At 39.9% G+C, this 13,206-nt stretch overlaps 1 protein-coding gene across 1 annotated transcript in view; it reads left to right on the forward strand.

Moving 5' to 3' along the window:
• The window catches only part of LOC148427612 (XK-related protein 7-like), a 30,599-nt gene extending 17,617 nt beyond the window's left edge, over positions 1-12,982 (forward strand). Inside the window, exons 2-4 of the mRNA XM_088408447.1 lie at positions 5,915-6,114; positions 6,557-6,776; positions 8,442-12,982. Coding sequence (XP_088264573.1) covers positions 5,915-6,114; positions 6,557-6,776; positions 8,442-9,243 — 1,222 coding nt within the window. The 3' untranslated portion in view covers positions 9,244-12,982. The remainder of the gene's footprint in view (positions 1-5,914; positions 6,115-6,556; positions 6,777-8,441) is intronic.
• The last annotated feature ends 224 nt before the right edge of the window (positions 12,983-13,206 follow it).

A 13,206-nucleotide genomic window follows, 5' to 3' on the forward strand; every position in this document is an offset into this window, starting at 1 on the left:
AACAATAATTTGAAACCCGAACCTGGGTTTGAAACCCTAATTCAATTTCAAATCCCTTAATTAAAACCCTAACCTAAGTCTGAAACCTTAATTTCGAACTCTCACTTTATTTTAAAACCTCAATTCAAATCCCTAACCTCACATTGAAACCTACTTTAAAACCATAAATCCTTTTATAAACCCGAACTTGACACTAACCCTAATCCTATAAACCCTCATTTGATCCCCACATCTGAATTCGAAACCATACTTTGAAACCCTAAACCTTATTATAAACCCTAATTTGAAACTCAAACCTGATATTGAAACCCTATTTCCATGTGAAAACCCTAAATTGAAATCATAAGCTGATTTTTAAACCCTATTTTGAAACCTTAACTTTTGAAATCCTAATTCTATCCTAGGTTTAATTTATTTATTTTTCAACCCTACCTGAGTTTGAAACCCTATATTGAAACCCAAATTCTATTTAAAAACCCTAATTTGGAACCCTAACCTGAGTTTGAAACCCCATTTAGAAACCCAAATTCCGTTTTAAAACCCTAATTTGAAACCCTAACCTAAATTTGAAACCCTACATTGAAACCCTAATTCCGTTTTAAAACCCCAATTTGAAACCCTAACCTGAGTGTAAAACCCTATTTAGAAACCCTAATTCCATTTTAAAACCCTAATTTGAAACTATAATCTGGGTTTGAAACCCTAATTTGAAACCCTAGCTCAATTTTAAAACCCTTATTTGAAACCCTAACCTAGGTCTTCAACTCTAATTTGAAACTCCCACTTTATATTGAAACCTCAATTTGAAATCATTACCTCACATCGAAAACTACTATGAAACTCTAAATCCTATTCTAAACCCTAATTTGAAACCCTAGCTCGATTTTAAAACCCTTATTTGAAACCCTAACCTAGGTCTTCAACTCTAATTTGAAACTCCCACTTTATATTGTAACCTCAATTTGAAATCATTACCTCACATTGAAAATTACTATGAAACTCTAAATCCTATTATAAATCCTAATTTGAAACCCGAACCTGAATTTGTAACCCAATTTTGAAACTCTATTTCCACTTGTAAACTCTAATTTGAAATCATAAGCTGAATTTTAAACCCTATGTTGAAACCCTAAATTTGTTTTAAAAGCCTAATTTGAAACCCTAGGTTTATTTTGGAACCCTAAATTTAAATTCTAACCTCAATTACAAACCTACTTTGAAACCCCAAATCCTATTATAAACCCTAATTTGAAACCCAAACTTGAATCTGAAACCCTACTTCAAAACCTTATCTACTATTTAAAACCTTAATTTGAAATCCTAACCTGTGTTTTAAACCCTATATTGAAATGCAAATTCCTTTTTAAAATCCTAATTTGAAATCCTAACCTGGGTTTGAAACCCTATTTAGAAACCCTAATTCCATTTTAAAACCCTAATATGCAACCCTAACCTGAGTTTGAAACCCCATATTGAGACCCACATTCCGTTTTAAAACCCTAATTTGAAACCCTAACCTGAGTTTGAAACCCTATTTTGAAACGCTAATTCCGTTTTAAAACCTTAATTTGAGACCCTAACAATTGATAAATATCGTCCATTTGCTGCGTCATTGGTGGAATATTCTAAGCTATTGTTTAAAAGGCCATACTTGGCTGCTGGGCCAGGCCCGAGAGGAAACTTTTTGTCATTTTGTTCAACAGGAAATTGAGCATCATTTACTCAAACGCGAGTCTGGTTAGAGAAAATAAGTGAAAGCAAAACACACCCCAAAATGATTCATTCTCTGTTGCTGTCTGAATTGAGCACTCTAGCCATATCAGGCAGGAAAATTTGAACATTCTGTGCAACTTAATTTTCACATTTGCCATTTTTGGAATCAGCACTGTTGCTAATTGTTCATTCATATCCTTTCTAACTGGTAAAGCGAACTTAATTCAGTGACTTACCTGAGGGTGGCATTGCGTTTGTTTTCCTTCCACTGATTGGCCTGAGGGATGCCTGCATCACAAGAAGGGGACGTCGTGTTTATTGTGCAGAAACAACACACACCGCTGCAGCACAACACACGCAGCACTTCCTTCTCCCTGGATTTCAAACACATGGCTCAATATAGCGCTCACTGGCAAACATAGGCACATGCACACACGCACGCACGCACACACATGCGCACAGCTCACTTGAGTGGCTATGTGGGACAGCAGCTTGGGGATAGACAACTGATTCACTTTGAGCGGCACATGGATATTTATAGTGTGTGTGTGCGCGCGCGCGCGTGCGCGTGCGGGTCTGCCTGCGTGTGCGCGTGTGTTTTTATTAGTGTGTGTGAGGCCGAGATAGATTAGCAGTGTGAATGCTCATAAAACGGTATTGGCTGTAGTTCCTGTCGCTGTGCTGTAACCATGGTAACGAAGTGTTGGGAAAAGTTACACTGTGTTGGACACTTCTGTGAATCTCACACATTCTGCACACACATGCATAAACACACACATAATGAACATGTTTTTCAAGATGCGTGCGCATATTAATAAAATATGAATTAATGTTGCTCAGCACAATAAGCCAGGATCATGCCTGGCAAAAAATGTTTGTTTACTTCTCTTTGAAGTGTTGCCACATTTGTAAGGAATACGTATCTGTGGGATGAGTGTGTGCATCAATCAAAAAATAAAATAAAATTGTCCGCCAAACACTTTTTTGTTGTTGTTGCCACCGGATGGTACGATTGAAGTTTATAGAATCCGTTTTGGAGAAATCCATCATTTATTAATGTAAAAATTAAAGGATTATGATTTCGGGGTCTCCGATTCGATTAAGAATCGCTTTTGGATTTTCGGCGATTTTCGATTCAAAACGATCCAGTTCAATTAAAAAAATGATTTTGACTTGTTAGCAAAATATATTTTTATGCTAACTATAAACGGTATCGCTTTTATATTATTGTTTCAAAGTAACAAAATATTATGTGAAAAACTTGCCCAAATGAAAAATATGAATATTTCTCAGTACATTTATGACAAACAAGATATGAAAATGAACAATTTCAAGTGAGCAGCTAAATTGATAGTATGGAAACATGAAACGTGCCAGTTGCTTCATCTGTGAGCATATTGGGAACATTATCAGTTATGACTGTTTGTAACAACAGTACAGTGGTTCTCAACTGAGGGCACGAGTACCCCTGGGGGTACTTGAAGGAACTCCTGGAGGGTACTCGAGATAAAAATAAAACAAACCCACAACATACAAAAAATACTTTAAAAATAATGATTGAAATAATTCAATGTTTGAGGAAAATACAAGATCATCAAACGAATTTTATGTTCTTTTTGATAACAGATCATTCTTTCTGCGGACCAGTAACAAATGAAGTTTGGAAAGGTTCTAAAGTTTGAAGTTAGCTGTTTCAAAGGTTTTAAATCGGACACTGATGGCATGTTAAAAGATTTTTGGTTTTTTTTTTCCACACCCCAAAATGCTTTGCACTGGCTAAGGGGGACTTGGCTGAAAAAATATTTCACAGGGGGTACATTACTGAAAAAAAGGTTGAGAACCACTGATTTAGTACAATAGACACAATATTGCGATTCATTTAAATGTATGTCAGTAACATGCGTTTGTGAATTAATTTGCATACTTTGTTTTGTACTTTATCTTCTTTTATTTTTGTTTTGTGGACGTGCTGAAATGCTGTGTTGTCTTGATGACGAACCATTTGCTTTCCGTTTTGGATGAATATTTTGCGATTAGCTCATTTATTTATCACGTGCGCACAAAAGCGGGGTTTTTCGGAGTGAGGGAAAGTGGAAGACGTAAATAATTCCCTTCGATGTTGCTTTACTTAGAGTGAAAAAGGCAGAAATATTTGTCACGACTAAATGCAATTTGAACCCGCAATGGGGAAAGCCACTTTAAATGCTTACACAATCATCCCTGACGATCTCACTCCGTTCCTTAACAGCGAAGTGAAAATGTACTGTCATTGCTGCAACGGGTATAAGCTTAGTCCGCGCCAGTGAGCGAGCTAAACTCTGAAGTGATGAAGCAAGATATATGGCAAAACATAATCGAGAAGCACTGGTCCATCACGACATGCTATGTGTTCTTCCTTGGCTTTGAAACAGAAATGTAGCAGCAAACCTGATTGAGTGGTTGAATCTGGAATTTTGCTTCAACGATGCCTCTAGTGGACTAAAGTTGCATTACAAGATATGGGGCCCTTTTTAAAAAGGGAAGTGCTGAAAAGCGGAAAGCGCAAAAGTATATGACTCTCCCAATTCATCACTTTTATGAGCCCATTATCATTCATTTCTCCCTTTCTTTCATCCTGTCCATTCATCCTCACTCCGTTTCTCCAGGAGTGCGCCATTAACTGTGACGGATCGGCAGTGGTGGCAGCTCAGCCGTCTTCCCCTTTGCTACCCACATTTTTTCATGTCTATTTCTGCCACACCTTCATCTCCTCTTTCCGGCATAAAATTCTCTTGTTTTTCCTCTCAAGTGATCCAAGTTATCTCCCTTGTGTCCTTCTTTTCATCGTGCTTTGTGTGTGTGTGTGTGTGTGTGTGTGTGTGTGTGTGTGTGTGGGAGGGGGGGTATTCGTGGTTAGCATGTCAACCTCACAATTCTGAGGTTCATGGTTCGCATCACATGGTTTTACACAGCAAATGTGTGTATTCTCACAATGCCTTCTATTTCTGTTTTCTCAGAAATTCACTCATTGCAAATGACATTGATCGAGATGGGCATTGACCCACTGTTGTCATGGGAGCAAATCCATAACGTGCTGGACAAAATAACTTGGTTCACAAGATGGACTGTATGGGAGGGGGGGAATGGTGTTAACTCCTTCTCTCATCTATTTCTTTCATTTGTCCTCCTCTCAAAGCTGTTGTGCATCAAACTCATCCTCCTTTCTCCTCCTTTCTTTTTTTGTGACATCCTCTCGTCATGGACTTACATATATATGAATAAACAAACAAAATTGGCCCCTCGCAGCGGAAGCCAGAGGGCCGCCATCTTATGTTGCCACTGTTACTGCATTTTCTCTCTCTTTACCGGTTCCTATCAGATTCCTATTTTTTGATATTGTCAATATGGTATGAGACACTAAAAAGCGACAGAATAGCATGCGTCCTATCAGGTTGTAAATAATGCAGCGAAATGTATGTTTATGAACAAGACGGCTCGGTAGAAGAGTGGTTAGCACATCCGCCTCACAGTTCAGAGTCCCGAGCTCAATTCCAGATCCCTGTGTGGCGTTTGCATGTTCTTCCCATGCCCGCGGGGGGACTCTGGCTTCCTCCCACGTTTCAAAAACAAGTTTGGTATGTATAGTGAACTCTCTGAATTGTCCTTAGTTGTGAACGGTGGTTCGTCCCTGTGTGCCCTGCAATTGGCTGGCAACCAGTTTGGGTTATCCTCCGCCTTTTGCCCGAAGACAGCTGGGATAGGCGCCAGCAAGCCAACAACTCTCGTGAGGATGAGCGGTTGTAGACAATGGATGGATGCGATATGAACCCAAAAGTGAAAAGAATTGGTTTAGATCATGATATAAGACAAAAAGAAGTGAACAATAATTAATATTTAGTTGCAAATACGTTGCTTATCGTGAGTCAATTTACTGATATTGCAACAAAGGTTCTCAAAATAGTCAAGATCGGGACATAACAAAAATTCAACACAAAAATGTAGAGCAATGCAAAAATGTTGAAACGTTTATCTGGTCATTTGAGGTTGTTTTTAGTTTACGGCGGAAATAAAGGAATTGACCTAATTGTTCTAGTACTTTCGGAGGATAAACGTACTGGTTTAATGGCGTCACGGATCATAGTGCATACATGAACAATGCATCAATGGCCTTCAAAACATTTTCCAATGGAGCAATTACCTTTATCACTATCCTCATCTTCAGGTACATCCACGCGCTCTATCTGGGTGCCCAGAGTCGTTGGCACAGCAACGGGTCGCACCGCCGCTTCCATTGGCGCCTGATGTTCGAGAGCGCTGACATCACTATGCTTCGCCTCCTGGAGGCATTCCTCAAGTCGGCGCCGCAACTCGTCCTCCAGCTAAGCATAATGATCCATGGAAACACCATCCTCCCACTACAAGGTGAGACATGCACAGGTGATCCTTGAGGCTTGAGGTTCATGAGAAAGTGAGACGATGTAATGATGTCAGATTCATGAACGTTTGACCAATTTAATTCAAATGTGTTGAAAATATAAATGCTTATACAATTGATATATTAACACAGGTATTATCTACATTAAATATAGGAAGTCCACACATTCCCTGTTCAAATATTGGAGGGTTTTTTGTCACCGAAATAAGTAAGACGAAGTGAATGTGGACAAAAATCAGCAAGAATAGGCAGTGGCTAGGTAAATTACTGCAAGAATTCTTGACCATCTTGATTTTTCAAACGTGGCAGACAGGTGACAAATCAAGTGTCATCCAATAAACAAAGTAGAAAACCAAACTGTCATCCTTCAAGGGAATTGATGGTCACTTTTATTTAGGTTAACGTAAACTGTCTGTTGCCTCGGTACAGGTCTGTCGGCCTCTGCCTCTCTGGTGTCCCTGGCCTGGATGATCGCATCCTACCAGAAGGTTTTGAGGGATTCGCGTGACGACAAGCTGCCCATGTCCTACAAGGCCGTCATCGCCCAGATCCTCTGGCACCTGTTCACCATCGGGGCCAGAACTGTGGCTTTTGCCCTTTTTGCCTCCGTCTTCCAGCTCTATTTTGGAATATTCATCGTCAGTCACTGGTGTGCCACATCACCACACGTCACAGCAAACCCACTTTCGATTAAGAAATGTGCAATGGCTTGCATACGTTTTGTTACTCAGAAATGCTGGCTCTTCTAGTTTTAGCAAAATGTTGTTGAGTGTTGTTCATAGATTGAAAAAATTACCTGTAGTTAATTGATCTAGTTTTTCTCATTTTAATCTCACCTAAAAACTCCAATCAGTATTCACTTCAGCATATGATTGCGCTCTTCTTTCCCATCCCCACCGATGCATGCGCAAGAAGCCCGATGCATGAAAACGGATCAAATGACCATTCGGAAAGCAGAAGTTAGAGATTAAACAAAATAAAGTAACTCCATTTTTAAACGTAATGTTTTCACTATGATTGTCATCAATTGATTAATCTGTTAACCTGACTAAAAGGCAGGTGCCAAGTTAAAACTGGTCTAGAGAGGACATGAGGGATCGGTGGTTATAGTCTCATAAACCAGAGTTTGTGGGTTCAAGCTAAGCTACTGTAACCATGTCAAAGTGTCCTTGGGCAAGATACTGAACCCCCACTTGCTTCTGATGCTGCATTATCAGTAAGTAAATGAGTAATCAGTGGAAAGCGCTCTGGGTAGCTTGTAAGTGGAAAAGAGCTATCCCAGTGAAATACCATTTAACATAAGATGTAGGTCATCATTTGTTTGTTGCAAATGGTCCAGTGGTATCATACTCTTCATGTTAGTACGATGCCTTTTGATTGTCTGACAAGAGAGTTGGATTTTACCAACACATTGCCATAACGTTTCATCACAACGTTTCAATATCATCACATTGTCCCACGTGTAAAACCAAACAAAACAAAAAAACAAATCCAACGCAAACATCTCACTGCGGCGGTGGCTGGCTAGAGAGCAACCACTCCTCTAAGGGTCACTAATCAGTTTAGTTGTCGTAGTCAAGACCACACCAACTGAAACTAGAGACTATCACCACAGAGATTTTTGGAGGTCTAGACAAGACAAGACCAAGACTGCTTATACAGTATCAAAGAGAAATCACAACAAAACAAAATCCCAACTCCACCCTGTCCGAGACTAAGACAAGAGACCCTTAAAAAGTGGCCTTGACAACATGCAAGGATGATCTCAAGAATTAGAACACTACTAATCACAAAATACTTGAGTAACTGTTTGATAATGTACTGCAACTTTCACTGTGAAGTCTTGCAAGCAGCAGAGTCAACAGCTATAAAAAGCAAAGTAATAGGTGTCTAGAGAGGAAATGTGAAAAATAGACAAGCGTTCAAGAAAACAAGATATGAATTTACACGATATCCCAAGGGGAAGGCCCACTAAGGTAAAAGTATATCAGTATACAGTACGGCACTCTTCTCCATCATCAGAAGAGTCACAAAAGACCAGAATACCACATAAGGGTTAAAAACCAGCTATGTTGTTTGTTTGTTCGCACAATGGGCTACTGTACTGAGTTTTATTTTTGAGTTTGAAGGTCTACACATCCAAAGTTCTCAAAATGACATGATTGCATCATATCTTATTTTACTGGCTACTGTATGTGAGATCGATTGTAGTCCGTAATCTCTTTTACGTATGCCGCGTTCAAATACAACAATATGTTTCAGATGACATGGGCCGAATTCGTTCTGTGGTCTTTAATGTAGTTCTGTCTTTCAGGTGTATAATGACATTCTGGATAATCCAAGGTGAGACTGACTTCTGCATGTCCAAGTGGGAAGAGATCATCTACAACATGGTGGTGGGCATCATCTACATCTTCTGCTGGTTTAACGTCAAGGAAGGGCCCAGCCGCCTTCGCATGACCGTGTACTACACAGTAACGCTGGTTGAAAACGTGGCCCTGACAGCTGCCTGGTACACGTACCGTGGTCCTCACACCTCTGACTCGTACGCCCTGGTGGTGGTGTGCCTGGTGGCCTGCAGCTTCGCCTTAGGGACTTTCTTCATGTTGGTTTACTACTGCTGGCTGCATCCAGACGGCCCGGTTCTGGGCACAAATTGGGGAGGGTGCGTGGATGAGGGGATAGTGAGTGCAAGTGGTGTGGTCGGTGTGATCGACGCCTGTCTCACCCCGTCCCAAGGTTCTCAAACAGACATGGTCATCACCAGCCCTCCTAGGACTCTACCCAGAACTAAAGACACGGGGGACATGGTTCCCGGGGAGCAGGATAGAGACAGAGAAAGGGATCGGGACAGTTGCCTGCCGGTTTTCCAGGTGCGCCCGTCCCCTTCTTCCTCCCCGGCGCTTCTCCACCGGACCTCCTCACAAGAGGGTCCCGTGATCCGAATCGACCTGCCAAGGAAGCGGTATCCGGCCTGGGATGCTCACTTCATTGACCGTCGCCTCCGCAAGACTATCTTACTTTTGGAGACCACGTCAGCATCCAGCCCCAGGATACAGTACAGGAGTAGCATGATGGGCAGCAAAGAGGTGCTGGAGTATGAGACCACTGTTTAAGCCGACTGGGGCTGTTCCACTGAGGAAGGCAGTCCGGGATCAAGGCTCAGCTCGAATCCTGTTCATCGACCCAGCGCTCGGCCTGCCGGGAGACACTTGGATATTGAACACGGATAGTCAACTGTTTTCTCACCACAGATGGGTGTCTAAACTTGATTGTAAAATGTGAAGCGCAATCTCTGACGTAGGCACTCTCTCGCCGCTTGGCCACGTCCAAGTTGAAACTTTATCGGTCGGCTGATGAGGGAGCCGGAAACGGATAATCTTCGTCTAATTGAACTGCTTGGAGGAGAGAAATTTAATTTCTAATTGTGAGACAGAAAAGTTCTGTATTAGATGTCATCCTGCATGTCAGGATGAGATTAATGAGATGATATATGAACATGAGCCCCAGATTCCGGAGAATCCTCTCCTCCTCTCCCTACTATGCGCTTACAAAAAAAAAAGAAAAAAAAAGGGAGTTAAAGGCTATTTTGTGTGAGGGTGACAATGGGGCAAGGAATTATTATGGCTCAATATCATATGCTGACAAAAAACCTTTCATTCATAGTTTAAATGTTAATCTTAATTAAAACTAGACTGGAAAAAAGGCAAACACAGTGAAAAATATAGTTATTATAAATACAGTCATCATTGGCACTTCCCCCTCCGATCGAGTCTAGTTATATAACTTCACGTTGAGAGTAATATTCATCTTGACTGTTGTCTCACCAAGTGAAGACATAATCAGAACTTGCATCCAGTCGATTGCATGTCTCTCTTCTGACCTCTGAAAGTATTACACAATGGTCTGTGTAGGTTCAGATGATGGGATTAAGTGTTTACATCTTATGACCAAGGCCTGGTGCGACTCAAGAGCCGCCTCACACTGTTGTACAGTCAAGTAAATACTAACGTCTGATATAAGCTAGTAGAACACGTAGTTACTGTAGGTTACCAGTGACTCGACAGAGTCTAAATGTTCATTGAAGTTGAATTTTAGCAAGGGATTCATGGTGAGGATCATAGTTCCCCCTGTGTGCTCTAACAACATTTTTCACTTTGAATTGGGACAGTATGTTTGCATTGTCTGTGAAGGTTGGGATGAACTCCAGCTCACCACCTAATGTGGACGAAGGTTATGGAGAATGGATGTACGGATGGTGTCGTTGTGATTTTGACATACAAAATATTTTCAGTGGTAACACACTCAAAAGAAAATGTTGCTAGCATGCCAGGATGGAGGTTGGATTCGTTTTTGAAGGGCAGAGTAATTTACAAAAGGGTAACACGTACCAGCCTTTTATTCACTGACTAAGCTACAATTACTAGAAAAAAAAAGATGCGGCATCAGTAAACAGTGGCGTTAGCACAAGCACTTGTTGCAAAGATGCACCAAGTTCAGGCAGCTCTCATAGGCTAGAGACCCAATGCTCCAGGCTACCATTCACAACTTTCATGACATTGAAGAGATCCTCATACAACTTTCATTTTCTGAATGATAATGTTTTTGTGATTTAAAAGCAGTAAAAGAAAAACAAATTCCGTATTCAGTCATTCATTCCAAATGTCCTTTAGATGTTTAGTTTTTTTTTTTAGTCCAACCATCCATCATGGCAGAACTGTTTACAGAGGTATGTAGAAAAAGCTAAATAGTTTAGCGTCAATACATTTGTGTTAGTCTGTCCCTTTCTCGGTTAGTAAGGTGACTACTTCCTGATTTGTGGAGTTTCGAAAACACGCGGACAGTGACGTGGTTGATTCTGATAATTGAATGGTTGGTTTGACTGATACCATAGAAAGTTCGAAGATGAAAATAGCTGCTGTGAAACAATACCACAGCAATCCTTATCACGAACTAAAGAGTTTGTACAGTGATTTTGTTCCTAAGATACATTTTTTGACGTAATTGTGAGTTTAGGGTATATCGTTTTGATGAATTCTGACTTATACAAGCCAAGGCTTTTTTCAGAGAAGGGACATTTTGCATAAGGATCATTTCAGCCTGAACATGATGGAATGTTTACACAACTAAGCACTTCAATCATCACTTTGTAAAGATACAAACTCAGTAGTGTTGCAATGCATATTTTATCCCAGTTTTTATCGCTATTTTCAAAACAAATAACTGATAGATAAATAAATAAATTGATGCTTCACCCCAGTTAAACAGGTACTCCAGTTACTCAGAGCTGTATTTTTGCTTTCGGACCCTTGTACTCACAACATTCTCATCATGACATCATGTTAAATTGAGAAGTGCCAAAAAAATTGAGACTGCTATTTTTTTTTCCATTGTAAAGTGCATTCTGGCAGTATATAGAACCCGTCCATTTCCGAGTTTACATTTTTTTATAATATATATATATATATATATATATATATATATATATATATATATATATATGAAGTAGCCTTGTACTTGTAGTAAAATTATTTCAATTATTTTTTTTTCATTCCAGATAAACTAAAACACAAATTCAGTACATTTGTGGAGTACATTTTGTTGTAAAAACACATAATATATTTGATCCCAGTCCAAAAAGAGTACAATTTACTCTCTTCCAAGTGTAAACTTTACTTCTACATTTTTCTCTATTTAGACTCGGATCAAACATAATCGTTTTAGGGTAAACGCTCAAAGAAATTTACCAAGTACCTGTGTTAGAATCTGACATACCCCCTGAGGGCCTTCAAGTACTCCCAGAGAAAGTTCTGAGGTCTGACATTTGAAACTCATCTCCAGAGACGCATACTCTCCCCGTGCCTATTTAAGCCTCATCCCACTTTGCAAAAATACGTTGGGTTAACTAAAGACAGACTTGTTGTGTCACGTCCCACTATAAATGAAGAGTGTCCGACTATTCTGAATGCATTATATCCTGGCATTAATCAAATCACCAAAAACAGTAGCGTCGTTAATGTAAAAAAAAAAAAAAAAATCGTAGGGACCTGGGTGACTATAAGGTCCTCAAATTGTTGCCTTTTAGAGTTTCGGATTGAAAAAAAAAAAGCTAGCAAAACACGTCCTCAAATATTGTTTTGAGATTAGAGTTTTACACAGACTCAAAAGTTTCTGCATGTTTTATTTTGTGCCGCGGGATCAACTCCTCGTCCGTCTCCTTGCTTCTGTGAATGTACATAATGACAGCACAGCGAGGTCACAAGTCAAGATCGTCTCCAGGAAGAGCCTGCAAAGATCAAATCGTTGTTGTCGTCATGGTAATACAACTCATGGATGTCGACGGCGACGTTAATGGTGCTGCAAATGACAACTCAGTGTTGCCCCCTAACTCCTTTACCCGCAACCTGTTCATTCTCCTCACCCACCCCAGCCCTCTCCCTATCATGTCAAACATGATAGGCCAATGTGCAGAAGTTGTCACTTGCTGGGGGTGCGGCGTCGCTCACTAATGAACCAGATTTTTGTTTTTGCTGTGGTGATAATTTATTATTAACTTGAGATATTTTTTTAAAAATGGTCATATTCCGTTTATTGATGCAAGTATTTATGATTATTTTTGTATTTGTTTTATATCTATTTCTTATTGTTTTATCACTCAGTGGCCATATGTTTGGTATGACTCTTACATCAAGATGTAAATAGGTTTTTTACTCATTCCGTCAATATGTACATAACAGACGAATATGTGAATGAGTGTGTGTGTTGTATATAGCCTAAAGCGTGTTTGGAGCCGGGTTGACCACAACCGCATCATAATCTTCAGAGTGAAACTTTCTTGACTGTGTTTTAAATGAAGTTTAAAAAAAAGACAAAGTTCTCAACAAAGCTGTGCTGACAAATGTAGATGAGGAACAATTACTGTAGTAAACTTGGCTGAAAAGCAGACAACGTGTCTCTTGTGTCTTCAAATTATTTCTGTGTGAGCCTGTGTGTACGTGTGTGTGTTGAGTTAGAAGGACATAATATACAGTGTTTCTGGTTGATGGGGACAGAAAAACAAATCCCAAAAAGTGAAATCT

Source organism: Hippichthys cyanospilos, chromosome 2, assembly GCF_059441005.1.
Source record: "Hippichthys cyanospilos isolate Australia breed blue-spotted pipefish chromosome 2, RoL_Hcya_1.0, whole genome shotgun sequence".
Taxonomy (NCBI): domain Eukaryota; kingdom Metazoa; phylum Chordata; class Actinopteri; order Syngnathiformes; family Syngnathidae; genus Hippichthys; species Hippichthys cyanospilos.